Raw genomic sequence first — 27,986 nt, 5'->3', positions numbered from 1 at the left:
GGGCAACGTGTGATTACGCATTTTTAACCAGCCAATCAGCGCACAGCTATTGTAGGTGAAAATTTGAAAGAGAACTCCACTAACGGTCAGCTGTAGCCACACCGGGTTTAACGCTATTAAGCCATTTCTGCGAGAGCCACAGACTGCATACGGCTAAATAAATATTTTGTAACTGATTTGGGTTATCTGCGACGGTGACATGAGAAAGAGGTTAGTAATGATTATATATATATATACTTTATTTGTGTTAAGGAAACTATTTTCTACACTTTTTAAACATCCATTGTTAGCCTAAAAGTGATGCCTTTTGACTTAAAACAACTTATTTAAAAACAACCAGGGTGCTGTTGTTATCTGTATATAGGAATGGAAACTATTATTTTACTAGTTTAATGCCATTTAAGAGTTTATGTGTGGCTCAAAGTAAACTGCTAACTAAGGTTAGCTTAAAGGGAGTGTCTCGTTTTTAATGTACTACCAGACCTTAAAGTTGTCTTTTGTGTATTAAAATCACTAAAGATTGATCGCCGGTCGTTTTTCTTTCTCCCAGTCAAGTCCATGCAGCAGAGTCCGTTTCCTACCTGAACAGGGCTCTAGCCAGGCTGCAGGATATTTGGGAAGAAATAGGGATCCCTGAAGAGCAGCGGATGCGGAGAACCAACGATGTACATAAGCACATTAAAGTGAGTGTTGAAAAACCAACCAGCTAATGTTAAACGAATGTTAAGCTTTTATTTTTATGTATTCTTGTGAAATAACCTCTTTTGATTCTCGTTTTGTGCAGGGCTTGTTGGATCTGATGATTGTTGAAGAGCAGGATCTAAAGCAGCGGTTGCTAAAAACCATTGAGTCATGTCAAAAGGAGCTCAGTCTTTTGTGCAGTGAACTGCAGCTGCCGCCCTTTAAGGTACGATCAAAAACACAAAAATGTTAAATGTCTTGCATAGTAAAACATCCTAATATTTAGTGCATTGTGACAAAAATGCATTGTTTAAAAAAAAAGAAAAATCTGTTAGGACACCATAAACCTTTTTCTGTCTGATGTCTTTGTATGGAAACATTTAATGTTCAAAGTATAGTGATCTTGAGTAAAAATGCCACATTTCACTGTTTTTTTTTGTTTTTTGTTTGTTTGTTTTTGTTTCAATGCTTGTATTTAAAGTAGGGCTGTTGTAAACGAATATTTTAGTAATCGAGTAATCTATCGATTATTCTTACGATTAATCGAGTAATCGGATAAAAAAAATTATAAAATGAAATATTGGTAAATCTGGCATAATACCGGTGTTACCATCAGATATCAATATCAGTCCAATTTTTCATATTTGAGCATCCCTAACAGTTGCTTTTTTGTAGTTTAGAAAACTAACCTGTAACAATAATAGCTCACTTTCTAAGTTAACCAGAAGAAAAGTTATAGAAAAATCTGAAATTATATTGAATTTAATAACAAAGAGGCAGGCTCACAAATATGCTTATAAAAAATGTCTACAATCCAGCTTTTAGTTTATGTATTCATCTTCAGTGAGTTTAATAGATTAATTAAACTCACCTTGCCACCTAACCTGTCACGCTTTGGGTTTGAAAATACGGGAAATGCCGCCTGGAGTGGGAGGAGAGGGCGAATGAACGAACATGGGGTGGAGGGGAGGAAATAGACCAGCGGACTGACAACCGTTAGACCGGGGGACGAACACGGGGGGAAGCAATACGGGATATTTACGACACCTTCACTGGTCACACTCAGAAACTCATCTACCAGCCATGTACGATGCGCTCCGCCACCCGTTTCTTCAGACCGGGATATGAAATTTATTGTGCGGTTCGTCGGTAAAGCTACATTTACACGGTAAGCATCAGCTACTCAGCCGCCCGCCCTGTTCAGGCTATCCGCTCACCTCAGCGCTCTTCCCGCCGTTCGCTTTCAACCAGCAGCCCCGGAGGAGAAATGCTGCCGTACTCCAGGCATTCCCCCAGTCATTTTAAGGATGCTTATTGGTTCCCCAAAAACGATAAAAAGTCGGGCATTATCATCAATCAATAAAATCCCCACGGGCCAATCTTGAAGATTGGACTTTATGCCGCTGAGACTTAGCTTTTGTCAACAACTCAGAGGCGGAAGTGAGAGCTCCGCGCAACGCAAATTAAGTCCCGGCCGGAACACGGTGCGCTAACTAATAAAACATAAATTAACGAAGCTTCGAGGCAGGTAAATTTTCCTCGAGGAATTTTAGTAATCGAGGTACTCGAATCATTCGAGGAATCGTTTCAGCCCTAATTTAAAGCAAAAGCAACAATACTTCTGACAATTGTTAAAAACTAATAATTTTATCCCATAAAGTTATTTTAGTACTAAACTATGGCATAAATGCCTGTTGAATTTAGTATTTTTCTGGTGCTTATTTTAATTTTGGAAGCACGTTTTTTATTTCACAAACCCACTATATTCAGAAAGACTTGAGAGTTTGTTCTTAGCATATTGACTGATGAACACTACAACTACAGGCTGGACTGAATCACTGTCCTTAATGGCTTTTCGCTGCTTTTTAAATGTCTCAATAGAATTGCTAGACAATCACAAAGAAATACCTTTTGCTTAGCTAACTTGCATTTAGTAATTCCGTCTTTCACTAGGGTGTTTTTTGACTTGCAGGAGGAGGAAGGCTGCACAATCCTGCAGATGGAGAAGAACTGCCGCACTCGTCTAGAAGTGATGAAAGGACAGAAAACGCAGCGAATGGAGGACCTTAAGGGTCTCGTTGCCAAAGATCGTGAGCTGTGCGACATTATGTGCACCACGCCCTTTAGCATTGACCAGCACGCCGTCCCATCGGTGAAGCAGCTCGAGGCTTATCGTACCTACCTCGATGCGCTCACTAAAGAGAAGGTACTTTGGAAAAGCTTTTCTCAGTGACTCACTTTACCTTTGTTCTTTAAATTTTCATGCAGTGTTCTCTTTACAGGAGCATCGTCATGATGAATTTGTGGGAACCAAGAAAAAGATCATCGCTTGCATGAATTACCTGGAACAGAGTCCTGAGACCAGTTTCGAGATGGATGTGATGTGTGAGGATGAGGAGGCATTTTGTCTGTCTGATGACAACATCACTGCCCTGAAACTACTTCTTAGTCAGGTTGGTTTGCTTAATGTGTTTCTTGATATATCAGAATTATGTGTACAGTACAAACATTTTTAAAACGTTTTTTCTCCAGTTACAAGAGCGCAAGACAGAAAACGAGCTCCTTTGTTCAAGCTCCCGCACAAAGATCCAGGAATTGTGGGAAAGGCTTCAGGTCCCTCAGGAGGAAAGGGAATCTTTTTCTGAGCACATGCTTAGCTCGAAGAAGAAGAACGTTGAGGCAGTAAGAAAGCTCCCTTGTTTGTTCAAACAGCAATTTTTAGCAAAGGCAACACTTAATCCAAGTTGTGGTAATTTAAACTCTGTTTGCAGCTCCAGGCAGAGGTCCAGCGGCTCGAGTTGTTGAAAATGCACAGCATGAAGAGTTTCATAGAGGCCATCAGAGCAGAGATTGCTGTTTTGTGGAAGAAATGCTTCTATAGTGATGAACAGCAACGCACCTTCTTTGCATTTTATGATGGTAAATGGCTGTGGTTTAGATCAGGGATACACTAATCCAATATTAGTCCGTATTGTTCCCCATATTGTATAAAATTCTAGATCAGGTATTGGTGGTAATGTGCCTGATACACAAGGCCAGATCTATTCAGTCTCATTCTATCATTTTTCTATCAAACATGGGTGATGTCATGTTTTATTAATTATTTTACATTATAGTTAGAATTTCTAATTGTACTTCTGAACCATTTGACAGAAGATTGTTGCAGTTTTGTTTTTTACATGTTTAACCAAGGTAGTCGACCTTGGTACTTACATTTGTCAGTAGATTTACTTTGTCTATTAAACTCCCAATTGTACTGACTGGACAAATTAAAGTTATCTTTACATGTTTGGTCGAGCTTGTGAAGGTATTGGTGTATTTACGTGTGCTTTACTTGTGTAGAGTTAAATACATTTAAATTAAGTACGTGTATGACCATTAAAAAAAAAAAAGTCTGATCTGAATCGGCCAATACCAAGGATCATATATGGGGGAGGGGGAAAGTGGTTTCGCTGCATCCCTAGTTTAGATGGATGCTGCAAATGAATCAAAACGAGTTACAGGCTCGATTTTTCTTCCTACAGATGATTTTACTGAGGAGCTTCTGAACCTGCATGAGGATGAGGTTAGAAATCTGAAGAAGTACCACGAGGACCACAAGGAACTGTTCGAGGGAGTCACAAAGTGGCAGGACAACTGGAACTTGTACTTGGAACTAGATGTAAGAAATATCCAACTTCAAGGGAGAAGGCTTTATAAACTTCATGTAGTGATATCTTAATGTTTTCCTATTCCAGAGAAAGGCTAATGATCCTTCAAGATTTACCAACAGAGGGGGGAACCTCCTAAAGGAAGAAAAGCAGAGAACTGAGCTGCAGAAAAGTTTACCCAAGGTGGATAAAAATGTTTTTGTAAAACTGTAATACCACCTGTTGTCAGCAGGTGGAGTAATGTGTCTAACGGCTTATAAATGCTTTTCAGTTGGAGAAGGTTTTGAAGGCCCAGATCGATAGTTGGGAGGAGGAGCACGGCAAAGAGTTCCTTGTGAACGGACAGAAATTTCTGGAATATGTGCAGCAGCAGTGGAAAGAGCACCACGAGAAAAAGGAGAGGGAGAAACTTGAAAGGGTATGGCTTTTATTGCTTTAAGTTTGAAGCTACTTTAACCTTTGACTTTCCATTATACAGACTGATTCCAAATGTTTCCTAATAGCAAATGAAGAAAACTAAGCAAACACAAGAGGATATGCTGTATGGAACAATGATGAGAACGCCAACTAAACGACGAATTGCAGGCACTCCCACGCCTGGAAAGATGAGAAAGGTGAAATACTTCTGCAGTTTTTTCTTTTCTTTTTTGCTCAGAAATGATGAGGGAATTAAAATTGAAACATTTCTTGATTTTTAGATGAATAGCACTTCGACTTTTTCTACTCCAAGCAGCATTCTCAGTGGAACCATGTGCCAGACGCCCTCAATGAAACCACCTCTGTCTGCCACCAAGGTTTGTCCTTATGTTCTCCAAACACCTTTTGTTTTCATTTTAAAGGAGCATTTTACAGAGACAGTAACATAAAAACTATACATTAACAGCTGAATATGTCCCAACCACTATCTTGGTATGTTAGTTACATTGAGACCAAAAAGTAATAATCACTTCCTGTTGTTGTTGCAGAGTCTGCGAACCCCAGGGCACGGAAACACGATGCGGGGATTAGAGCGGAATAAGGAAAACCTCTCCCATCTCAGAAACCCTCCATGTGGCACGTCAAAGTCTCAGGATCCTCAAGATCTCACCTTCACCATTAACTCTATTGCTGGCTCCTATTCTGAATTTGCGGTAAATTAGGTTTTACTTGTATTTAGTCCTTGATAGTGAGGTTCTGGGTTCAGGAAGATTTTTATAATTTGGTATCAAGGAAGAATTTTGAGGAATGTCCTTCTGCGATTAAAGTTTGACTGCAGATTATGAAATATTTAGTTTATATTTATTGGAGTGAAGATATCAGTAACAACTTTCTCTTACCCAAATGAACAGGTTGTTGGATCTACGCTGGGTTTTAGCACTTTGAAATTACTCAAATTGTTGGTGGGAGAGAACGTTTATGCTGGTGGATACTAACAGTCCACAATTGAAGAAGAGACTGTCATTTGGTGGTGCTTCATTACTAATCCCCACTTTAATTTATTTTGGTCGTGATCAGTCTTACAAAATGAGACTGACCCAAAAATAACTACAAGCCATTCTCTGTTGGAAAAATGTTTTTTATTCAAGTCAAGAATGCATTTCTCTTACAACAGACCAAACTAAGCATAGAAAATAATTTTACTCTGTCAAAGCAGACGGCTGCATTTCATACCCATAAATGGATAAAATGGCATGCCATAGCAAACAAAAGGAGACCAGTAATTATAGTATGTTAGGGAGAACAATTGCAAATCGTCTTAAAGTAATTTCATAAATTGATTGCATTTCACAGCATTACTAGGTTGTATTTTTTGCGCAAGTTAATTTACTTGTCGTTGCAGAGGGACCTCTCAAAGGCTGCTACATCGTCCGTGGAGACGGGCCTGCTGAACTCCACTGTCAGCCATCAGTAATGGTTCAAAGCAGTTTTCACTTCTGTAAATACTTGTCTTGTCATAAGATTTTGTGGCATTTTAATGCTTTTTTTTTTCTTTGACACTTTTTTTATATATTTTAAATCTGTCAATAAAATTTCAAAAACATTTGGACTAAGACTAATTATTGACAAGTGTAAAAGGTTTTCATGTTTGCTGCTGCAGCTCGAGTTAAATGTTTTAAGCCCGACGCCGTGTCTTCAGACTGGACCACCTAAGCCATGCGAGTCATCAGCTCCTCTAGAGCCCGCTCACGGTGGTTTTCATGAACAAGCAGCACTTCTTTGATTGCGCTCTGCTGGAAGCCCATCTCATCAAACTGAGTCAGCAAGTGGAGGAACTCTGCAGCCTGAAACAGAAATATAACGATCAGTTATGCAAGTCAAGTTGAACAAGGGCATTTAAAAAACAGAATGGCATTTAAGGTTTATTATTCCAGTAAACACTAACACACTAGTCTATATAATGTACTGTACTCAGTGATTGTTCAGAGTCTGAGTTACTGCATCAGTGCTTGGAGGAAAACTCGTTGAGATCATGAATGTCCTACAAAAGCTGCTTGTGGCAGAATGTGTTAAACTGCTTAAAGTATAAATAAATGACTTTCCATTTGAGTGCTTGAAGTTAAATATTAAACAAATTCAAAATATAATTTGGCAGTATAGCCACAAACTGCTTTTATTTGCTAAAATATTTAAGCACCACAAAATCTTAGTGTGCCAGATTTGGGCCCCAGGCCTCAAGTTTAGCAACTGCTCTATGGTGCTCAGGAAGCCCATGTTTTCAGTTTTTAGCTTACTGTCAGAGGTGGGAAGCACTACTTCATATTTTACTCAAGCAAAAGAAAAAAGTAGTCATCCAAGAAATTATTCGTGAGTAAATAAGTACTTGGTTAAAAATATGCTCAAGTACCGATGTAACTCATCAAATTATCAATCATTTAATATTTAAAAATTATATCAGATGGACCAAAATATAAAGCTAAGTGGAAATGTTGGTGTTTTAAGGACCAAAATTACAATAATTCATAAGTAACCATGTATAACAAAATAGGTAAAAAAAATGCTTTCCAAAACGGTTTCTGATTTGGAAAACAGAAACTGTTTTCCAAAACAGTTAAGTTTCAATTTAAGTTTAAATTGAAACTTAAATTGAAGTTTAAGTTTCAATTTAAACTTATGAAACTAACAAAAACTGCAAGTCTGTGTCTGCGTCTGGTGAAGAACATGTTTGTGCTTCGTTCAGCGGGTAGAGAACACCATCAGCCCAAACCTTGTGAATCTCCAAAGTCTGGAGAACTTTCCAAACCTCACCACCAGAGGACACCTCTGCTGCTTGCATGCTCTTTTACTACCACACTTTTTCGTGACATGCAAACTGGAATTTGATTAATCTTTTTTGTTGTTAGCCTAAATGTAAACATAGGATTGTTTCACCTTGCTCTCACAATTCTGAAACATCTCCAAAGCTTCCTCCACTTGTGCCTCATCATAGCCCAGCTGGCAAAGACGATCGCATGCAACCAGGTATTTTAGGACCTGAGAAGAAGAAGAAAATCAGGAAGATATGCTTGGATTTAATTAACAAATTAATTCACAAATATGTGCACCATTTAGAAAGGCATTTTTAAGGGGCAGTATTGTGTATTTTACATTGATAGCACAATCAAGTAATTATCTTACCATCAGTTGTAAAAATGCTGCATATATCAAACGGGACGTAAAAGAAATCTAACGCTTTGAAACTGGGCCTCTGTCTCTTTAAGAAGAGACACTCCGCCTTCAGCAGGTAACGTTTCTCCTTTAATAATGTTTTTAGGAGCATTTGTACTGACAAGTTGCTCCTATGATGAGTTCAGCAGATGTTCAGTTAAACCAGGTGTTTACTAATTGCTGCTGCTGCTAGTTTGAAGAAGCTGAGCAGAGGAGAGGTGATGTGTGAGGCAGAAGGTCGACTTTGTTCGGTGAGACCAAAGGTTTTTTTTTTTTTCTTTCTTTCTTTTTTTGTCAAACCTCTCCTACAAACGTGAATAGCGAGGTTATTACTAATGCTAATTGGTTTAGAGATTGTTAGAAATCAATGAGAATCTCTACAGACACCAACCTTCTCTGGGCTCTGATAGCCAGTTTTCTGCAGAGCCAGGATGGCAGTGCGTAACGGGTATCCTTTCTCTGTGATGGTTTCCAGTAACTCCCTCTCCTCCTGGCTGAGAGCTGTCAGAAGCTCTGCTGCCGAGTCAAAGAAAACCCCACGAGAGCCAGGAGTTGTCAGGACCTGGCAGAGGAGGGGAAAACCAGGAGTAATCTCAGTAAAGTAGGAAATGTGTTAAAGCTTCAATATGTATGAGATAAAAGACCTGTGAAAAAGTCAAGCGCTGCCTTTTCCCAGCGCAACTAGAAACAACCAATCAGAGCAATGAGACGGGTCTTAGCGCTGTCAGTCACCCCGCTGTGTGGCGCTGCTCATATTCCCTCTCTGTTTGCTCTCTGCTAAGCAGCAGCTAGCAGACAGTGTTGTGAATGCTAATGCTAGTTAGCATGGCAGATAAACGGTGTTCCTGTAATGGTAAGTTGGTTCTCCGACACACATGGCGCAGTGAGTATTGACAATTTGCAACTACGTCACTTAATCATTCGAGGCCCCTTGATGGACGACGTCGGAAGTGAGAGACGATGTTCTGTCGGATCAGCATACATTGTCAGATAGTCATACGCTTAGCTCAGACATGTATACGCAGTCATTACCATATGATTTTATTTAATCAGCAACATAGAATCATGACGTAGATCATCATACACTTTGTTATGAACAGCTGTATGGCATCCTGACTTGGCGGTTAAGTAGGTTAATGAGTTTTACACGGCCGTGTGTTGTAGTTGACTGCAGCCGCAGCCAGACCTGCTTTAAATACACTTTGAAACCACGACAACGCATGTATATTTATCTAGTTATCATATTAAATGATATTATAAACAATTTAATTACTTATTTTCGTCATAACTTGTGTATGCTGAACTGACAACTCCGGTCGGACTTCTTAATGCGCATGCGCGGACATGGTATTAACTGCATGTATGCTATCCTGACAGCGTGTGGCTATCTGATAGAACACCGTGTAAAACTCATTAACCTACTTAACCGTTAAGTCAGGATGCCATACAGCTGTTAATAAAGTGTATGATGATCTACATCATGATTCTATGGGTGCGTTCACACTGCAGCCTGAAGTGACTCAATTCCGATTTTTTTGACGTAATTCGACCTGTATCCGATCTTTTCATGGCAGTGTGAACAGCACAGGTCGGATTCTTTTTCGAATCTGACCCATATCCGATACGTATCCGATTCAAATGCGACCTAACGTCCAGGTCGCATTTATCCGAACTGAACGTCACTGTTTCTCAACAAATCTCACTATTCTGCTTCCTGATACACGCAAGTAGGAAGACAAACAACAACCATGACGGATTATATGAGGATTAAGTTGTTAATATGTTGCTCCGGCCGGATAACAACTTCAAATATGTAAGCTAAGCTCCACCGTTAGCCTCCATGTTCACTTCCAAACACTGAGCACTTCTTCTTTTTATGGCGGTTGGCAGAACACTGAGAACGCTGACGCTATTGCGCCCTCTACTGCGCATGCGGGATACTTTCAGGTCGTTTGCCCGTTTACACTGCAGAACGCATACAGGTCGCATTTACTGGCAGTGTGAACGGGCCGGCAAAAAAATCGGAATTGCCAAAAAATCGGAATTGAGTCACTTCAGGCTGCAGTGTGAACGCACCCTATGTTGCTGATTAAATAAAATCTTATGGTAATGACAGCGTATACATGTCTGAGCTAAGCGTATGACTATCTGACAACGTATGCTGATCTGACAGAACAGTTGGAAGAGAGTGACATCATGTGAAAAGGGTCAATAAGAGCTTAAAACAGGACAGGTGCAGTTTGTAACTTCTATTTAAAAAAAAAAAAAAAAACTTTTTCTTTTTTTTAATAGAAAGGCGCTTTCGCACTGCACTGCAGGGAATGGTTGTGTTCACATTACATCTTGCGACTGGTGTTATAGATCAGCTGGTGGCTAAATCAACTGGTGGTGGCAGCTGGAAAAGACTGATGATTCTGTGGGCGTGGCTTTTTAGGACCCCCCGCCCCCACTGTTTCTGTAATGTTACACTTTATTTCCTCGCTCATTTACAGAAGACGTGGCTACCGCAGATCTTTTTTCTCGTCTTTATTCTTTTCATCAAGTGACCGTAATTCTCAACCATATGAGACATCGCTGAAAAAACAATTGTCTTATATACTTTTACATCAGAAACAGGTTAAAATCTTCACTCGAACTGAGATTCTGAAAGTGCCACCAATTATAATCCAGGCCTGATTCTTAAAGCGCGGGGTGTCCGTGATATGACAATCAATGACAGCTAGGAAATAAAGTGTAGCGTTACAGAAACAGTTTAAAAAATTTCTCTATATTCTGTGGATACCTATTTGAAATATCACAATATGAGGAATATGTGGAAAAATTACACAGCCAGTCGATCTTTTTAAACATTTCATTTTTAATCCCAAGGCTCTTCAACATTTATGTCGGCTTTCAGGGAATAATCTTTGCTTTGAGATCTGCTCATGCCACATCGAGATCTATTTCGATCTTCCTTTGACGAGTTTCAACCTCTGAAGCAACACATAAGTCAGGACAAGTTCTGCGTAATTTACACGTTTTGATGGTTTTGCAGATGAACTTTTTAAAAAAAAGGCAACATACCATATTAGACCAATAAAGTCTTTCTAATTAGTTATTCCCGAGATCTTAGTGGTTGCTTTACGGAATCGGATAGTATTTTTGCAAAGATTTGTAGTTCTTTAAGCTTATTGCATTGTTTACTTCCTGGTTCGGTAAAGGGGTCCTAAAAAACCACGCCCACAGAAACATCAGTCTTTTCCAGCTGCCACCACCAGTTGATTTAGCCACCAGTTGATCTATAACACCGGTCGCAAGTTGTAATGCGAACACAACCGTTCCGTTCCGTTCCGTGCAGTGCGAAAGCGCTTGAAGTTACATACCGCACCTTTAATATGATTCATACTCCTTCCCTGGAGGGAAACTACCTTTCTCCTGCGGTTTTTGACAGCAGATCCAGCCGAGGAGGGTCGTTGTTGCAGCAGCCTGGATGGAGAATGCCCGGCGGGCGGAGTGTTTTGGGAGAACCTTCTGCCTAGAGAGCGTTGCCTCTTCTTGCTGCTCTTCTGCCCCTGAGACAGCGGGCTTGCCTGCTGTGATCTGAGCTGCTCCAGCGCGCGTAAAGCTGGTCTGCAGTCCGGGAGAGAAGACGTGGTTCTGTGGCCTTTGAGGACCGGAGACGACCCCAGCTTCCCGCGGTGAGAAGAATGAGTGAGGTGCATGTCTTTGACCCTGGAGACTGGGTCCCTGGCCGCGTCACTGCGGGGCCACACTCTGGGGCCCCCCGCGTTATCCATGTATGAGCCATCTTCTTCTTCATCGGAGTCAGCTGGGAGGAACTTGACGGCGCGGTGGTGCAACCAGCAGCCCTCCGCGGAGCTCAGGCTGTGACTGCGGGGCCGGGGGGCCCACAGATCCTGGCCCCTTTGAGTGAGCTTGCGAGTTTCTTGAGGGGTGCTGAACATCAGCCAGTAGGGGGGGCAAGAGGGAACCTGACTCACCGGCTGCTGCCCAGTTAAAATCCATCTCTCCAGATTGAATCCATACTGCAGGAAGAAAACAAACCTCTAATTTAAAGTATAACATTTCTACATTTTGTCAAGTTATGCCCACTCAGAGATGGGTAGTAGGTAGTTACATTTACACACTTGAACTTTTTGGGAAAAAAGTACTTTTTACTATATTTTCATTATAAAGTATCGCTACTCTTGAGTAATATTTCTGGATACTCAATCCACTGAGAGTAACTAACTGAAATAATAGCAAATTTACTTTTAATCAAAAGATTTTGGTGAGGAATTTTGCCTTTTCCACAGTAATATTAATCAAAAATATAAGTGAAACTTAGCCAGCATTAAACTTATTGGGGGAGAGGAGGGGAGAGAAGAAAGCAACCTCAGTTTCCTGCATGATCTGATGGCATTGTGGTACAGAAATATCAGGTAAAGTCGACATCTGTATCTCAACACCCAACGGTCCCAAAGGGGTCTGAAAAGGAACGTCCTCCAGAATATTCATCATCACCAAAACACACCAACAAATCACCTGTGTGAGGAGAGTCACAAAGAGTTTGAATATTTCTAGTTACAGGCCCTTTTTTTAATTTGGGCTTAAAATAATTTCTTACCTTTGCCAGGTGCTGTCTTGCAGGTCCGGAGCGGTCTGAGTCACACACAGGTGTCTGCGGTGATAAACCTCTTCATCACTAAGCCTCTGACATCATCAGTTTGTTTACCATCTCAGATGCTCAGTCGGTATAATCTGTCATGCAAGGATCTGCCATAAATAACCACTTTTAATAATGCACATATGTAAAATCATAATTAAAGCCAAGTCCCTTTAAAAAAAAGATTGCAACCTATTTTCAACTTTAATTGTAATGTAAAAAAATCAATTTAATTGATTTAAGCAATTTTGCATATATTTAAAATTATATTGACTTTGGATGTCATTTTCATATGGATTTAAAGGGATTATGGAAACGCTGATGTCGGGAAACAGAGGCGCAGCATGAAACTTTCCAGAGATTAGCTGGTTACATAAAGCCGACAGCCGCAGCGCAAGATCAGTTCATGTAGAGATGTTCATATTAGGTTCCATCTCAGAGGTAAAAAATGAATAAAACGTACTCAGAGATAGATTTTATTTATATATTTTACACAATCACAATAAATTTAGGATTCACAAGCTTTTGGGGGGGGGGGGGGGTTTCCTTGGATTTCTGTAACAGGCCTCTGAAATTAACCAGCTTGGAGCTTCGCAGAAAGAAAAAACAACTTGACTCAAAAGGGAACAGATCTAGTTTAATTTTAAAGGTAAAGAGCACAGCAGCATGGTGACGTCAGAGACCTTCAGGGCGGCATCTTGACTGAACAAGTGCACCGAGGTACCGTCTAGCATCAGGAAGTGACATCACAGGAAGTGGTTCTGACGTAGGTGTACACAAAGAAAGGAAAATACCTGCAGCTCTGCAGAGGGAACCTTATTAAGATCTCTGAATGATTAGAAAATTAAAACCAAAACCTACGTGGGTATGATTTACTTTAATGTTCCTCGATAAAGACCAGGAAGCAGAGTGGGATGTTTTACCATTTCAGTCTGCTCTGTGAATCCAGGTGAGCAGACAGCTGCAGGATGGGAGCGTCTTTAATGTGCTGGTGTGTTTCCACCTCATTGTGGTCTCCTAACTCTAGGTGATGTCTTACAAACCGCTTACAAACAATACGCGTGCAGCATAGCGTAACATTTACAACTCTTTCCACTTTGAGCACCATTATCACAATGGTGGAAAAGGAAGAAACATCAACATATTGATGCGTTTTTGAAATATCATGCCCCTCTTGATTTAAGGCATTTCTCTATCATGTCTGCCCTCATTCAAGTTACAATGTGATCCCATAAATGCCATTTGCTTCCCTTCCTGTTACAGCCAATCAGCACAAAAAGAAGATACAAACTACCTACAAATATTTTTTTTTATGAATAAAATTGTATTATCTTTATATAGATAAAATGTTAACAATCCCCAGAGATTGAAATATATCATAAAAGGTCCACACTGAGTGCACCGCTAGAGATTTATTATCTGATGCAAAGAGATCAAAGGTTGTTACGCTCCCTTAACTTGTTCATCATGGAAACATCCTCAGGGTCCACGCTTTTTATTTGTCGGGTGCGGTAATAAAAACAGCTGGTACCAAACGAGGCATCCAGGAGGTTCATGGTAACCTAATGGTTTCAGGTGAAATGAGAGACATGGTTCAGTTGTTAGCAGCGTCAGCCTGCCGGGGCCAGTTCTCCTCCTCGATGCCGGAGTCGTACTCCTCCTCTGCCGTATCCTTGGCGGGGGTTCTGAAATCCAAACAGGACATTCTGTCACCAAAACTCATTTCTCTGAGCGATGAACTGTCCCAAACGTCGCTGCGATAAATGATAATATTGTTCAAGTAGATGAATAAACTCATTTCAAATTCGAACTGGAAGACATTTTAAATATCCAGAAGAAAGAAAGAAAACAACAGATTAAATGGACACTAGTCTGTAAACAAAATTCAAAAGGGGGATAAAGCTGAGACTAATGAAGCAGACTGAAGACTTCTGACATCCAATTATTAGCAGGGAGAGAAATTTCCAATTAGAAATTATCAAGCTCGTTTCAATTTATCATGTGATTAATTGATTTATTACCTTTAGCGACAGCCTAGAATCACTTAAAAGTTAAATATTAAACCCACTTAATTTTTTTTGTGTATTTTCAATGATTATTAAACGTTATAAAAACAGTATAAACTTATTAAAACATAATTTCCCCAGAAACATCACAATTATGATCCAATTTATTTTCCAGATATTCTTTTTTTGTTACTGCAGTCACTATGCAAACTGGGACACAACACTTCATAAATCTGATATATAGCAAAGCGCCTTGCAAGAAAACTTCTTACTTCTTCAATTTTAATGTATTTCATGCAACTAAGTGTATATATATATTAAAAATAAATATTTGAAAAGTATGACTCCTTTAAAAGTCGTAATTAGAAGATGAGAGTCCACTAGTAGTAGAAAAGACCTGTGAAGGTCAGAGGTCAGTCAGAGCAGTGTTTTTCAACCTTTTTTGAGCCAAGGTACACTGTTTTAATTGAAAAAAAATCTCGAGGCACACCACCAACCAAAAATGTACACAAAGATAGCCGCCTATATTACATATATAGTCATTCTTATCAAAGTGTCTCGAGTAGGAATCAAACACAAAAATTTATTTTTATCACATTTTACATTTCTTATTTCAAATTGCCCGTAACATGTCCACTTCAAAAATACACCTGAACACCTGAACAGGGCCACAACAATGTGGTGTTAAATTTAAAGAAGTTGTAGAAAACTTCAAAGTGTTTTACAAACTAATCCACAAGCATTGTTATAGCCGGAATACAGAAAATAATTCTTATTCTGAAAGAAGCAATAATATTTGGGAAAGATTTCACTGTTACAATATGAAGATTTGCATGTACAAAATGTCAATATCTGTTTATTTTACCCATCTAATGTGAAACCTGTGCATGTTTGGATAAAACAGCTGATTTCCTGGCAGAAATTGAAGAAAGACAAATCTCTTCCTCAACAGCTCTCAGTCTCTCTGGTTTCAGTTTTTATAGTAACCAGGCTTGAGACGCTCACTTCACACAGACATGTTGTGGGAAATGGACCCAAGTTCTTTCTAACTACTGCTGAGCTTCACTGTCGTCAGTCTTGCTAGATACGATGCTCTCACTGCTACCTGTAACATTCATGCATCACTAATTCTCTTGTTTTAATGTAAAATGCTCTGTACCTACTGCCATCTAGTGGTAAGAAAATTACATGATTACGCCGCTAGCCACTACTAACTGTGGTTTCGTTCACTTAAGTGCAGCGGCTTTATTTCCCACCTGTAGTGGCAGCTCGACAGCCCTCAACTTAAAAGCTACATCATACGAGTTTGAAAACATTTCTCCGTCGTGCCTGCTGCTAGCATGTGGTTGTTCTAAATGAAAATTAACACGTTCTTCTTTGATCTACAATTTTGACTTCTAATTATTCACTTCTTGCAAGAGAGCCCCCTGGTGGTTGAAGAAGAATACACAGAAAAGCCGCACCGGGCTACAAATCTGCATGGTTCAAAGTTTAGGAAAAAAGTAGCAGCTTATAGTCCGGAAAATACGGTACCGTAGGTGAAACTGAATAATTTCCACGGCACACCTGACGATCACTCACGGCACACTAGTGTGCCGCAGAACAGTGGTTGAAAAACACTGAGTTAGAGAACCTTAGACAGAACACAATAAAAACAATATCAAAGCTGCTCAATCCAACATTTCCTTCCACTTCAAAACTATACACCACTTTGCAAAAGCAAGTAAAAGAATAGTTTTATTTAAGAATTATTTTGCAACCAAAGACTGTTTAAGAGTTATGGATAATTTGCGAGGCGCTGTCTAACATGTCTGTCATTCTGTGAGTATGGGAATACTGACCGGATGTATCTGGGCTGCGTTTTTCCCTGAACGACATCTTTGTCCAGTTCCACAGCACCGATATCTGAGTGAGGCACCTCAAACATGGGCTCAAGAAGAAGTTTCTCCTGCATGTCAATAATAATAATATGTCAATGACACAGATCACTGAAATCGATAAAGGATGATGTGCAGCATTTAGTTTGAAAACAACAAACCATAATGGATCTGAGGCCACGAGCTCCAGTTTTCCTCTCCAAAGCCAATCTGGCGATGGCTCTCAAGGCATCTGGGGTCACGTTAAGTTCACACTAAAAAACAAAACAGACGCATTGATTAGGCTGCTGCTTTCCTGAAGCGACTCTGCATAAGAAAGCTCAAAGCCCTTACTTTGTCCATGCTGAACAGAGCCTGGTACTGTGGAACCACAGCGTTTCGTGGTTCAGTCAAGATTCGGACCAGAGTGTCCTCATCCAGGCTGTGCAGAGGGACGACGACAGGAAGACGGCCGACAAACTCTGGAATCATACCGAACTCGATCAGGTCCCTCGCCTCGACATGCTTCAGCAGCCGGTCCTTCTCCTCGATCTCCGCGACCGCGTCCGTCTCGCCGCTGCTGTTGGCCAGGTCTGCTGCAGCGGCCGCCCGGCGACCTTTCCCCAAGTTAGAGGGCGTTCCAAATCCCAAATACTAAACAGCAGAGACACACGAGTGTTGATCGGAGATTAAACAAAGTCTCGTCTGAGTTTTAGGGGGGTTAAATTCACCTTCTCGTTCTTCCTTCGGCTTATTATCCTGTCGAGGCCGTTGAAGGCTCCCGAAGCAACAAACAGGATGTTGGTTGTGTCGACCTGCACCGTTTCACCTCTCAGCTTTCTGGAGTTTTTCTCTGGAACATTGACGATTGTACCCTCCAGGAGTTTCAGCAAACCCTGACACAGAAGAGGAGGGAAAAGAAGAAGGAAGGCGACATGCGGTCATCTAATAAAGCAAAAGGAAAAAACTTTATTGTATGAAATATAAATAATAATCATTCGTTCTTTTGGTTTTAGTGATTTATAAGAATCTTTGGGTAACGTCCCATAAATAAATGCTTTTTATGGAATACCGGTGCTTTTACAGGAAGAAATGTATTCTTGACAAAATGAAAAATAGATATTTTTAACTGAAACATCTCAAATTAGGGGTTTTCTGGACAATCACCAATCTTTAAGAAGCCTGACCTACCAACTCAGATATTGGTCAATACTGATTTTTTTTGTCTGAAATGTTGCAAGAAAGTCACTGAGTTGGTAACGGTGGGGTTACTATTGTTCAGTTGAAACGTGCAGACATGACCTGGAGGAAGAGTCTCACAGCACAGCAAAAGAGGACAGTGTTATGTTTATTTTACGTTTGATATTTATTTATTCATTTCAATGAAATCAAAACAATTATATACAATAGATGAAAATATACCAATCAATAAAGTGGTTGATTTTTAGACCTTTACTGAGGTAGATAAAATTGGCTTCACATGTAAGTATGGGCGGATGACCGATCTCCCAAAATTTAGAAAACAATAAGTTTATTGTTATATAAAGTGGATTATTCCTAGCAGGTAATGCCATAAGAATGACTGTGGTGCAGTTAGACCCATTCGAGTAAAACGTGAACTGATTATGTGGAGAAAAGTGAGGCTTACAAAATCAATGCCAATATAAAGTTTACCTTCTTGCTCTATGAGTGAAAAATGCAGATTTCTGCCTGGTAACTCAGAGTGACGGTTCATAAAAGGAAGCTCCTTTTGCCTTCATTTTAATTTTTTCCATTATCAGACAATTACAGATCATATATTCTCCTCAGTGCTCCAGTTTCCACAGGGAAGTTATGTAAAAATTGTCAGTATGACAAAGATAAAAATCTGATTATAAATAGCATACAACTAGCAGAGTTACATTTTTTAAATTCATAAAACACCGAAAATAATAAACCCAACAGCTGCAGGCTGTCTTGGGTTTGTGCATTAAAACACTGACCTGCTGAACTCCCTCTCCTCCGACATCTCTCAGCTGATGGATCCCAGGAACGCTGCCAATCTTATCAACTTCATCCAGGAACACAATACCTGCACGTCACAGAGGAGGACAGGACTGGATTAACGTCTTACTGTTATGTAATAGTTCCTGCCATTAAAGCATATCAGGTCTATTTATTATTCTCGTTCAGACAGTTGACATAACATAAGGAAGGCTTACTAAAAGACTTCAGTATGTTATGTCTGAAGGCTTTTAGCATTTGAACAAAGAAATGCTTTGTTGCATTTCTTTGTTCAAATGCAACAAAGAAAAACATTTTTTAAAGGTTATGATTACAGCAGCTGAACAAACTCTTTCACTTTACTTACTAAAATGTTTCATTTTTATTTCTGAATGAGCACACAATTTGTAAACAAGTCAGAAAACAAAACAGACAAAGAAAAAAATATGCTAATCCACATGTTAAACAATCTCATTGTTTTTGTTGTGTTTTGTCCATTTTAATGTTTACCTCCTTGTTTGTTTGTTTGGTTATTCTATGTTGTTTTTATTTGTTCTGTTATCTGGTTATTTTGTAGATCAATACCCCTTTTTGATTTATTTTAGTCTGTTATGTTCATTGTATGTACACTAATTGGTGAATAAATAATTTACAAAAGGTAAAATGTTAAAATTAGGTGTGATGTGGCAAATCAGATTATTGTTGTATTTTAGATATAAAGCAAATCTTGTAAAAAAAAAAATTAGAAGTTAGTAAGTTTTTTATTTTTAAAAATGAAAAAAATAAATAAATAAAGAAATGTCAAGACATGAAAAACAAAAGTAATTTCTGGTATTTAGCGATGCTCTCATGGAAATAACTACAGATCACCAAGTATTCCAGCCATACCATCATGTCAGGTCTGCTATAATTAGAAACATTTCCACTCACCCGTCTTACTTAACACACGTTATATCTGGAAATGAATGTGCTGTTAAATATAGCCCCTGCGCCCACCTTGTTGTGCTTTCTCCACTGAGTAGTTGGCATCCTGCAGAAGTTTGGCGATGACCGACTCGATGTCCTCGCCCACATATCCAGCTTGAGTGAGGGTGGTGCAGTCGCAAATCGCAAACGGAACATCAAGGCAGCGGGCCAGCGTCTGCGCCAGCAATGTCTTTCCTTAGAAAGCAAAAAAAAAAAAGTTTATAGCTTCAACCAAAAACTTAACTGCATTTTACAAGACACATCTGTCATGCATGTGTGTTGCATGCTGGGAACTGTTTGCCAAATCACCAACCTGAGCCGGTAGGACCGAGGAGTATAATGTTGCTCTTCTCCAGTTTAATCTCGGCGTGAGTGGAGTCCAGGACTTCGCCGCCCCTCTTCTCCTGAGGCGGCTGCTGGCTCGCCTGCTGCTGCATGGTGGCGCCCAGAGCGTTACCGTGGGGACTGATCCCTGCGATCTGCAGCAGTTCTGCAAAAACAGACCGGTCACCTGGGTTAGCGCGACGGCTGCGGTGCAAACATTCACAGTAATTAGTCAATGGAGTGTGATGCAGCTTGATTGAAGGAGCAATTTAAGCATGTGCACGAGCTGGGTCGGTTCCAGAGGAGCTTCTATGCGGCAGCTTGATTGAAAATAGCAAGTCTGAATGTAGGTTACACGTCTGTGGCAACGACCCGTTAGAACCAAAGCATTGTGGGTCGTTTTCTTGGGTTAAGTGAGGGCATTGGACGAGAGTTAAAATGTTTCTGTAATTATTTCACTCTCATTAAGATGTATTTAATCTGATGTGGTAGAAATATACATTCTAGATTGTATTGAGCAAAAACTGCTTTTGGAGAAATCTGCATTGTTAAAGGAGAGTCACTGCCTCATTATGACTAATTTAAAATATTTTTAGAATAATTGTTTCCAGTCTTTGTTAGCTTTGGGTCATCATCATAGGAGTAAAAATTTCTGAAGTTTACAAAAGGGATCATCGATCTGTAATAATGCCGAGTATCATTCTGAATTACAAGGAATATATATTCATATCAAACAGCAGGAAAAAATAGATTATGAATCCATTTAATGAATTATAGTTCGTATTTACCCAACATCCATAAAATACTGACAAAGGAAGCTGGTCCCTTATGCCAGGATCAACTCCATTTCTTTTACTACAAAATACCTTAAGAGTGAAAAAAAACTCATGTAGCTATGATGTCCTGGAAAAGGGACAGCAGGTGAGATCAGTACCAGATTATTTAATGACAGTTTATTAAAAAAAAAGAAAAACGAACACTTTTCTTCTTAGCCCAAGAAAACACTTCTGATGTTGTTTCTGATTCAGAAGAGTGACGACTGTAGCTCATATTCTGGTGTGCTGAACCTCTGACTCCAGCTGAACTCTTCCACAAACTATCGATTAAGGATTTGCTTCAAAATCTTCTTAAGGCTTTGATTCGCTTCTTGGATGATCACCTTTTTTCTGCCCTGTTTTTTCCTTCCACCTAACTTTCCATGTAAATGCCTGGACACAGTACTCCCTGAACACCTTTTCCTCCTGGCGTGTGGTGCAGATGACAAACAGTTCAAATGCACAACAATTGTTTGGTAAGCCATGACAAATTATTCAAAATAAATTCTTAAATTATATCATTCTGGTAATGGATATTACTTCCCCTTTTTTTGCATAAATTACTGAAATAAATCAACTTCGATTAAACCATTTTATTGAAACACACCAGTAGTACTAATTATTTTTCAATAGATTAGGTTGTAAATGAACCCAAACATAATTATTGTAACTACTTCTGTGAGAAAGGAAACTCGCTGTTGTCTGTACATTTTGGCATTTGCACAACAGACAGAAGCATAAAACCCAGAAACCTGCAGATAAAGTGTTGTGACTTTAAGTCAGATAACGGTGAGGAGGTCAGTGACTTACTTGTGAATCTGTATTCATCCTCTCGTCTTCTCATCTCTAGCTCTACAAGGAGAGGATCAAAGTACTTAAATCAACAATACCACTTAGCATTACCACTACAACATTATCAATACAGATTATTGAACAAATGCCAAATCATACAGATTCATGGTGAGCCCATGATTCAGGCCATCAGGTGTTTGTGTGACGCAGGGGAGACTCTTGACGTGTTCAAAGTCTGAGTTTGTAAATAGTGACGATAAAGAAAAATCCTGCATGAAGTCACCGTTAGGTTTTTAAAAAGGTCGTATAGAAATGCCCTGTTAAACAATTCCAAATGTAAAGTTGCAACAATTTAGCATTTCAATGCTTTTTTTAATTTGAAAAATTACAGTTTTCAGAGAAAGTGGTTTATTACAGGCAAAGTTAATTCCTAAATGAACAAATAATCTAAAATGGAAAGTTTAGTTTTCAATAAATCTGCTTTTTTAAATTTGCTTAATGTCCATCGTGCCTATTAGGGGTGTAACAAAAACATCACAATCATAGTTGCACTGCAGACCATGCACAGCTGAAGGACTGTACTACAGTCTGAAGAGATAAAAAGAAATTACATAAAGCAAGGCAGCTCATTGAATTTGTGGCAAAAATCAATAAAATGCAGAATAAAGCAGCATAAATTTGATCTCTGAGGGTTTCTTGAAATTAATACTCCATCCCGTCTTGTTCTCATAAACTCAATATCATGTCTTCACGGCTTTAGGGATTGTTACACCACTAATACCGATAAATATATATAGGAAAACAGTTATCTCACCAAATAGTGATTAAAATATCAAAATTCAACAGGTCTGACATCATCTGTGACGCTTTTCAACTTTAGGAGTCTTTAGAAATAAACAATAAGAGAAGCAGTCTTTAATGTGGGAAGGATTCTTATAAGGCATTTTTGTTCAAATTGAGTCATTGCTCGACTGGCTAGCATTCTGTCAGCCCACCAATCATTTACTCACACTGGAATAGAGCCATATTTCTGTATTAATTCAGTCTCAAAATGGACATCTAATCATGAACAGTACATTTTGTCAGACATCAGACTACTGTAACCAACATCCATGTCAGAATCCCTAAAACTATCTTTGTGAAATGAGATAATAAACAGAAAATGTTGATATTGTTCAGGGTGTACAGTACATATAGTGATATTTGACAGGAAGTGGTGAGTTTGGAGCTAAATATATTTGTTCTAACACAGAAAGCTGTCACTTCGTTTATGATGTTGGTAAGGACTGCATGGTTTGCATTCTCACTACAGAGTACACAAAAAAATACACATTAAAGAATATGTATTGGTTTAGCCAGTAGTGTATGATGTGCTGACCTCGTGGCGTTAAAGATGGCTGCTTCTCCACCTCCACCTGCTGTCGGCTGCCTGCAGGGATGTTGTTGTAGATGCGCTTGTAGTGATTATACACGGCCACCGCCAAGACCTTCTTTGCATACGACTGGCCAACAACATACTTGTCCAGATAGGCATAAATCTAAAAATACACAAAAAATTAAGTAAATAGAATAGCACTGCCCAAAATGTCAAAACATTTGAAATTATTTTGACACATCTCTTACCTTCTTGGGAGGCGGAGGCGGTTTCTGCGCGAAAGCCCGTCTCACCAACTCGGCTTCTGATTCGGCCTCTTTGTTTAGCCCTTTTTTAGAGTCCGTTTCAGACAAGACCACGAAAAAGTGATGACACTTCTCACATTTCACAAACCGTGTTGATGCTACAAGAGAGAAAAATACAAGCATTTATAAAGAAAATAAAATCCATGTCAGTCCATAAACTTGCTCTACAAAGTTTTAATTGGAAAATATGCATATAAAATTAAAATAATTACATATACAGCTCCGAAAAAAAAAACAGAGCAGTTAAAATGATCAGTTTCTCTGATTTTAGTCTTTGTAGGTAAATGTTTGAGTAAAATTAACTTTGTTCTTTAATTCTATGAACTACTGACATCTGAAAGTCCAAGCAAAAAATGTTCTATTTATTTGTGGTCAAAATAGCAAAAAGGATAAAGTGTCTTCAGACTTCAAATAGTAAAAAAAAAAAGTTAATATTAATTTAGAAACAACAATATTAATGTTTTAACTCAGAAAGAGTTCAGAAATCAACATTTGGTGGAATAACTACGAGGTTTTCAATGGGGTTCAGTGCAGCAGTCTCTTAATTTTTTCCAGAGCCATATACGTGTAGCCCAAATCCTCCACAAATTCAAATCTACATTTTGTCACCAAAATAAACATTAAAAGTAATGTTTTGACTCAAAGGAAAGTGGCATTAATCAAAACAGAAAGAGTTGAGTGAAATATGGATGTGCAGCCTCAGAGTTTACCCAGTCATTTATTAAAACTGAAGAGTTTTAATAAATGTTGCAACATGCAGAATCTAAAAAAAAAAAAATGTCAGGACATCTCAGAGGTTTTAACGGGCAGGAGATAATCAGCTCATTTAGAAAAAAAGCAGAAAACCAAGAGACAACAATAAAATCCACGCAGTTCCTGGTTGTTTGTGGCGCTCGTTTAAACGCTGTGTTTGCACTTCTGTTTATCTAATCCAGCCCACGGTTTAGACTACAGGAAAGAGTGACAGCTGGTGCGAACGCTTCAAAAACAAAAGCACAGAGTTACGTAATACAGAGAGAGTTTGGGCAAATTAAAACCCAAAATATTTATTTTCTCACACATTTATGTATGTTGACACCATGAAAAACTAACAACAATATTTCAACATATTTTGGGTCACATTTTAGAATCTTTTCATTTTGTCTCTGTAGTCTTGTTTTTATCAAAACATTGCTGAAAATGAGCAATTTATGTTCTGAAAACATAAATCAATGCTCAGTCATGTTATTGCTTGTACTGGCTCCAGAAATGTATTGAACAAATAATAATCTGACTTTCACGTAGTTTTAAACATTTTGTGTACACCCTCTGTTTGTCCTAGATCACGTTTGACCGGGTCGACTTACATACAAAGGTCTCTACATGTGTGCAGGGGTCTCCACATTTGGGGCAGCGCAGCTGGCTTCCACCTTTTCCTGACCCTCCAGAGCCAGACATCCTCTTCCCATCACCAACACTTTTCTGTAAAATTAAGACACACAAAATTAAAGAACTTAAATTGGGTCCATTATCTTGATGGTATTAATTTTTAGAGGGAATAACAGATAGAAATGGAAGGGGGTTTACTTTTCCACTGTCACTCCCACTGTCTTTTGTTGTCCCATCTTTAGCAGCGTAACAGACGGCCGTTTCTGAAAACGACCTCACACACACACGTGGACGAAAATGAGCTTCCCGAGACCCCCGACGACTCAGGGAGAACAGCTGGAATCGGGAACATGACAACCCTGAAAGACAAGAAACACTCAATCAGGGAAAACTCTGTCCACTAAATAGTTCAGATTACTATAAAACGTACATTTTAAATATTTAAAAAATTAGAAAACTGAGACCACACACAATAAAAACCCTCCTAAACACAGACTTTGGTCACTTTATCTATCCCTTTGCCATTTTGAACATTTACAGTTTTGTTCATTTTTGCATAAATTTTCTTGTGTCCAGTACAAAAACAAGCCATCTGCCACGGAACATTTTCTACCAACCCGGAGGCAACATTCTAACTCTCTTGGAGACTTTTTTTGCCAGCTTTGACACCTTTAATGTACTGTGGTTGTGTTACACTGAACTCAGCGATTCCACAGATCTTATTTTGGTTTAATCAGAGGTAATAATGTCTCATACTTCATAAGAGTTATAAGGTCCAAACAATTTATGGAAATCAAATAACAGCAGGTATATGTTGATAATTATATTCTGTCGATCAGTTGTAGTGACTTATTTACAAGTTTTCACATGTGACCATAAGGAAAACCTAGAAAAATTAGTATCAAAAGAAGCTCAGATTTTCACATAAATCTTAAAAACTGCAACTTATTATGATATAATTTGAGTGGGGAACATGTTAGCTAAACTAGCACAAATGTTCATAAATAAATGCTCAGATTTTTTTTTCCGTAAGTGCCACAGTTGCACAAAAAGGCCGTGTGCTGCACCATCCTTGGCCTATCTTTAGCGTCCCAACTATTCCAGAGACTGTTACAGCTGCTGTTGACATTAGCAACACGACTATCATAACAAATAGTAATCTAGGTTAGCTAAAGCAAATAGCAAAGTGTCAAGAACCTTTGGTTGGCAGTATGTGGACTTTCCCTTGCTTACCTCTGTGGGCAGAGTTTAGGAGCAACCTGGCAGCCGAGGTGCATGGGCAGGACATGTTTTCTTCTGTCTGAAACCCTGAAAATGAAGATTTAATTTACACAGAGCAGAGAAACACAAAGCTACTTAGCCACAGGTTAGCATGTACCAACAGCAACAAAGGCTGAATCATCTATGTTCTGTCTGATTTTGTAAACCAGACTGGAATTGACCACATCCCAGCACCAGAATTTCACTTCAGATTTCACTACCTATGAACAATCATGCACTGTTAGGAAAACCTTTGAAAATGTAACATTTTATAATAAAAACATGAAAAACGTTGCAGACATTAGCATCTGACTTGAGGCATAGATCAACTCTAGTTTGAGTATTTACTCAATAGACATTGCATATTTTACACAAAACGTTTGTGAAACATTTATGTAAATTAACACAAACAGAAAATAAGAAATTTGGGGGCTTTTTTGCTGGAGGCCTTAACATGGGAACTAGTTCAAAAATTACTGCCTACAAAGTTCTAAGTCAGATACAAATAATCTACACTAACAACAGATTATATAAAAGAGCGTTTGTGAAAAATTCATCTAAAATAAGATGGGTTTGAAGGCATAATTTTAGCTAGAAACCACCTTAAAAAGAGTCCATTTTAAAAATTACACTACCTAGTGATTAATGTTACAAAGTAAACAAAGTTTGTGAGTCATGAAAAATTCAACTTAAGACATACAACATGGTTCAGCGTAAATAAAATCTTCACAAATCACAAACTGTATTTTACAGCATCCATAATTCTGCCTAAGTTTTGTAGGGTTTAAACTGAGGCCTAGCTCATCTAATGTGATGAAGAACCTAAAATACTGTTAAAATTTGAATATTTAGATATTTAAATAGATACAATGAAGGTTTTACAAGACACAAAATTATTTTTTAAGATCTTGCATGAATGTAAAATAATTCTATTCCAGTTTCCCCAAACTAGGTGTTGTACTTTTTAATCTGGACCTCATCTAATGTGAGGAAGTTGGGGGAAAAGCATCAAAATGTAATTGTTTTGACATTTAATATTATAAATAAATACTTAATGAGTTCAAAATAATTTTTGACACAATGTGAAAGGTATTCAGAATAATCCAGTTCAAATTTGACCATTCTAAATATTTCACATTTTTAACTAATGAGGATCAAAACTAAAACGTTATAACTCTGAATCATAGTATATTTCACTGTATAATTTAATATGAATTAATATGCACTTAAATTTAAAAATAATAATAAAAGCTATTAAAATGCATTGTACTAAAATAGTCAACTGTACAAGTTGTATCTACTTCAGTTTAATGATAACGTTATTTTCAATTAGCAGCTTCTCATTCGTATTTTAGTGTCTTTTCGGGGGGTTACCATTAAAAAATAATGCCGCATGACCAATATCCAAAGTAAACAAAATTGAACCGGCTTGTCTAAAGACAGCTATATAAACACCTGTAGAGCGATAAAACTAGGTCAGGCCACAAAATTTGACATAACACCTAAGATCTGAAACATTTATTCCTAACGTTAACCATTAGCATTAGCAAAGCAGCTCATTTGACAGCTAAATAAAGAAGTTAACTAATGCTCATTAAATTAAAAACGAGTCTTTTATAAACGTAACGGGGTCCAAAAACTACTGTACTATCTAAACTCCAGTTCAGACCAGTAGTACATGTCAAATAAACAGTGGTGGGTCACTGTTAGCTTTAACTAGGCCCCAGCCTGACACGGCCAGGAGAAATGACAAACAGCCACCGATGAATAAACGGAGAAGCAAAGCTTTTTCACTACGCTAAACAACAATTGTAACATAATTATATAATATTACAAAGTGTACAACTAAAAAGCGTGCAGGTTTTACTTACAGTGCCCGTTGAAACTAGTCGCGTTTTGACAGCCTCCTCTAAAAAACAACAAATTTGCGAAGTCACTAGGGCTGTAGCTGTCTTTTTTTATTTGGTCACTGTGTCATATTAGCACGCTATTTTATGAATTATGAAGAGTTAGCTTCCTTTAGGTCGTTATTTCCCAGGTGGGACACGACCTAAAGTGATGTAACGCCTGCTGTTATAAACTAGGTTACATCCAGCTAAACAACTAGCCTCCCCTACAGGAACGACAGTTAACTGGAACAGTTTAAACCATGTGAATGGGACACAGCAACATGGAGGTTCCGCCAGTGTCTACGTAGTTCATACCATCCACACACATTGAGATCTACTAAAGTACAGGACGGTCGCTGAGGCGTTCAGGAACACCTCGGAATAGAAGCCATTGCAAGCGGATTGTGAAATATTGTTGCATTTAAGTCTACGTGGAAAAACTAGTAT

At 38.7% G+C, this 27,986-nt stretch overlaps 3 protein-coding genes across 6 annotated transcripts; 1 reads left to right on the top strand and 2 right to left on the bottom strand.

Annotated features, from left to right (window-relative positions):
• The first annotated feature begins 47 nt into the window (after positions 1-47).
• On the top strand, positions 48-6,355 carry LOC106932410 (protein regulator of cytokinesis 1-like). 2 transcript variants are annotated; one of them, XR_015763023.1, is made up of 14 exons: positions 48-210; positions 551-683; positions 785-907; positions 2,654-2,887; positions 2,964-3,134; positions 3,214-3,363; positions 3,453-3,600; positions 4,206-4,342; positions 4,419-4,514; positions 4,603-4,749; positions 4,835-4,945; positions 5,065-5,125; positions 5,297-5,461; positions 6,151-6,355. XR_015763023.1 is itself a non-coding variant. In XM_015011108.2 (14 exons), exons 1-14 carry the CDS (start codon positions 200-202, stop codon positions 6,220-6,222), a joined length of 1,794 nt encoding a protein of 597 aa, XP_014866594.2. In that variant the 5' UTR covers positions 49-199; the 3' UTR covers positions 6,223-6,355. The 2 variants fall into 2 exon arrangements, 1 of the variants encoding a protein (XP_014866594.2); XM_015011108.2 differs by having other exon boundaries at positions 49-210; positions 5,030-5,125.
• On the bottom strand, positions 5,866-13,071 carry LOC106932412 (ubiquitin-associated protein 1-like). 2 transcript variants are annotated; one of them, XM_015011111.2, is made up of 6 exons: positions 12,562-13,071; positions 12,330-12,479; positions 11,363-11,980; positions 8,347-8,517; positions 7,680-7,781; positions 5,866-6,592 (listed from the first exon to the last, which is right to left on the bottom strand). In XM_015011111.2, the coding sequence occupies exons 2-6, from the start codon at positions 12,453-12,455 to the stop codon at positions 6,458-6,460; spliced, it is 1,152 nt and encodes a 383-aa protein (XP_014866597.1). In that variant the 5' UTR covers positions 12,456-12,479; positions 12,562-13,071; the 3' UTR covers positions 5,866-6,457. The 2 variants fall into 2 exon arrangements, with proteins under 2 accessions (XP_014866597.1, XP_087862345.1); XM_088006219.1 differs by having other exon boundaries at positions 7,691-7,781.
• A 145-nt stretch (positions 13,072-13,216) lies between these two features.
• On the bottom strand, positions 13,217-27,806 carry clpxb (caseinolytic mitochondrial matrix peptidase chaperone subunit Xb). 2 transcript variants are annotated; one of them, XM_015011105.2, is made up of 15 exons: positions 27,522-27,803; positions 25,624-25,698; positions 24,589-24,749; positions 24,369-24,483; positions 22,966-23,120; positions 22,721-22,880; positions 21,361-21,402; positions 19,725-19,901; positions 19,442-19,606; positions 18,445-18,533; positions 17,194-17,358; positions 16,817-17,116; positions 16,645-16,737; positions 16,448-16,554; positions 13,217-14,285 (listed from the first exon to the last, which is right to left on the bottom strand). In XM_015011105.2, the coding sequence occupies exons 2-15, from the start codon at positions 25,676-25,678 to the stop codon at positions 14,195-14,197; spliced, it is 1,875 nt and encodes a 624-aa protein (XP_014866591.1). In that variant the 5' UTR covers positions 25,679-25,698; positions 27,522-27,803; the 3' UTR covers positions 13,217-14,194. The 2 variants fall into 2 exon arrangements, with proteins under 2 accessions (XP_014866591.1, XP_014866593.1); XM_015011107.2 differs by lacking the exon at positions 21,361-21,402 and having other exon boundaries at positions 27,522-27,806.
• Positions 27,807-27,986: the final 180 nt, after the last annotated feature.

This window comes from Poecilia mexicana, unplaced genomic scaffold, assembly GCF_051168715.1.
Source record: "Poecilia mexicana isolate PSO_F unplaced genomic scaffold, ASM5116871v1 scaffold_6, whole genome shotgun sequence".
In the NCBI taxonomy this organism is placed as follows: domain Eukaryota; kingdom Metazoa; phylum Chordata; class Actinopteri; order Cyprinodontiformes; family Poeciliidae; genus Poecilia; species Poecilia mexicana.
This window is presented reverse-complemented; position numbering and strand designations above follow the sequence as displayed.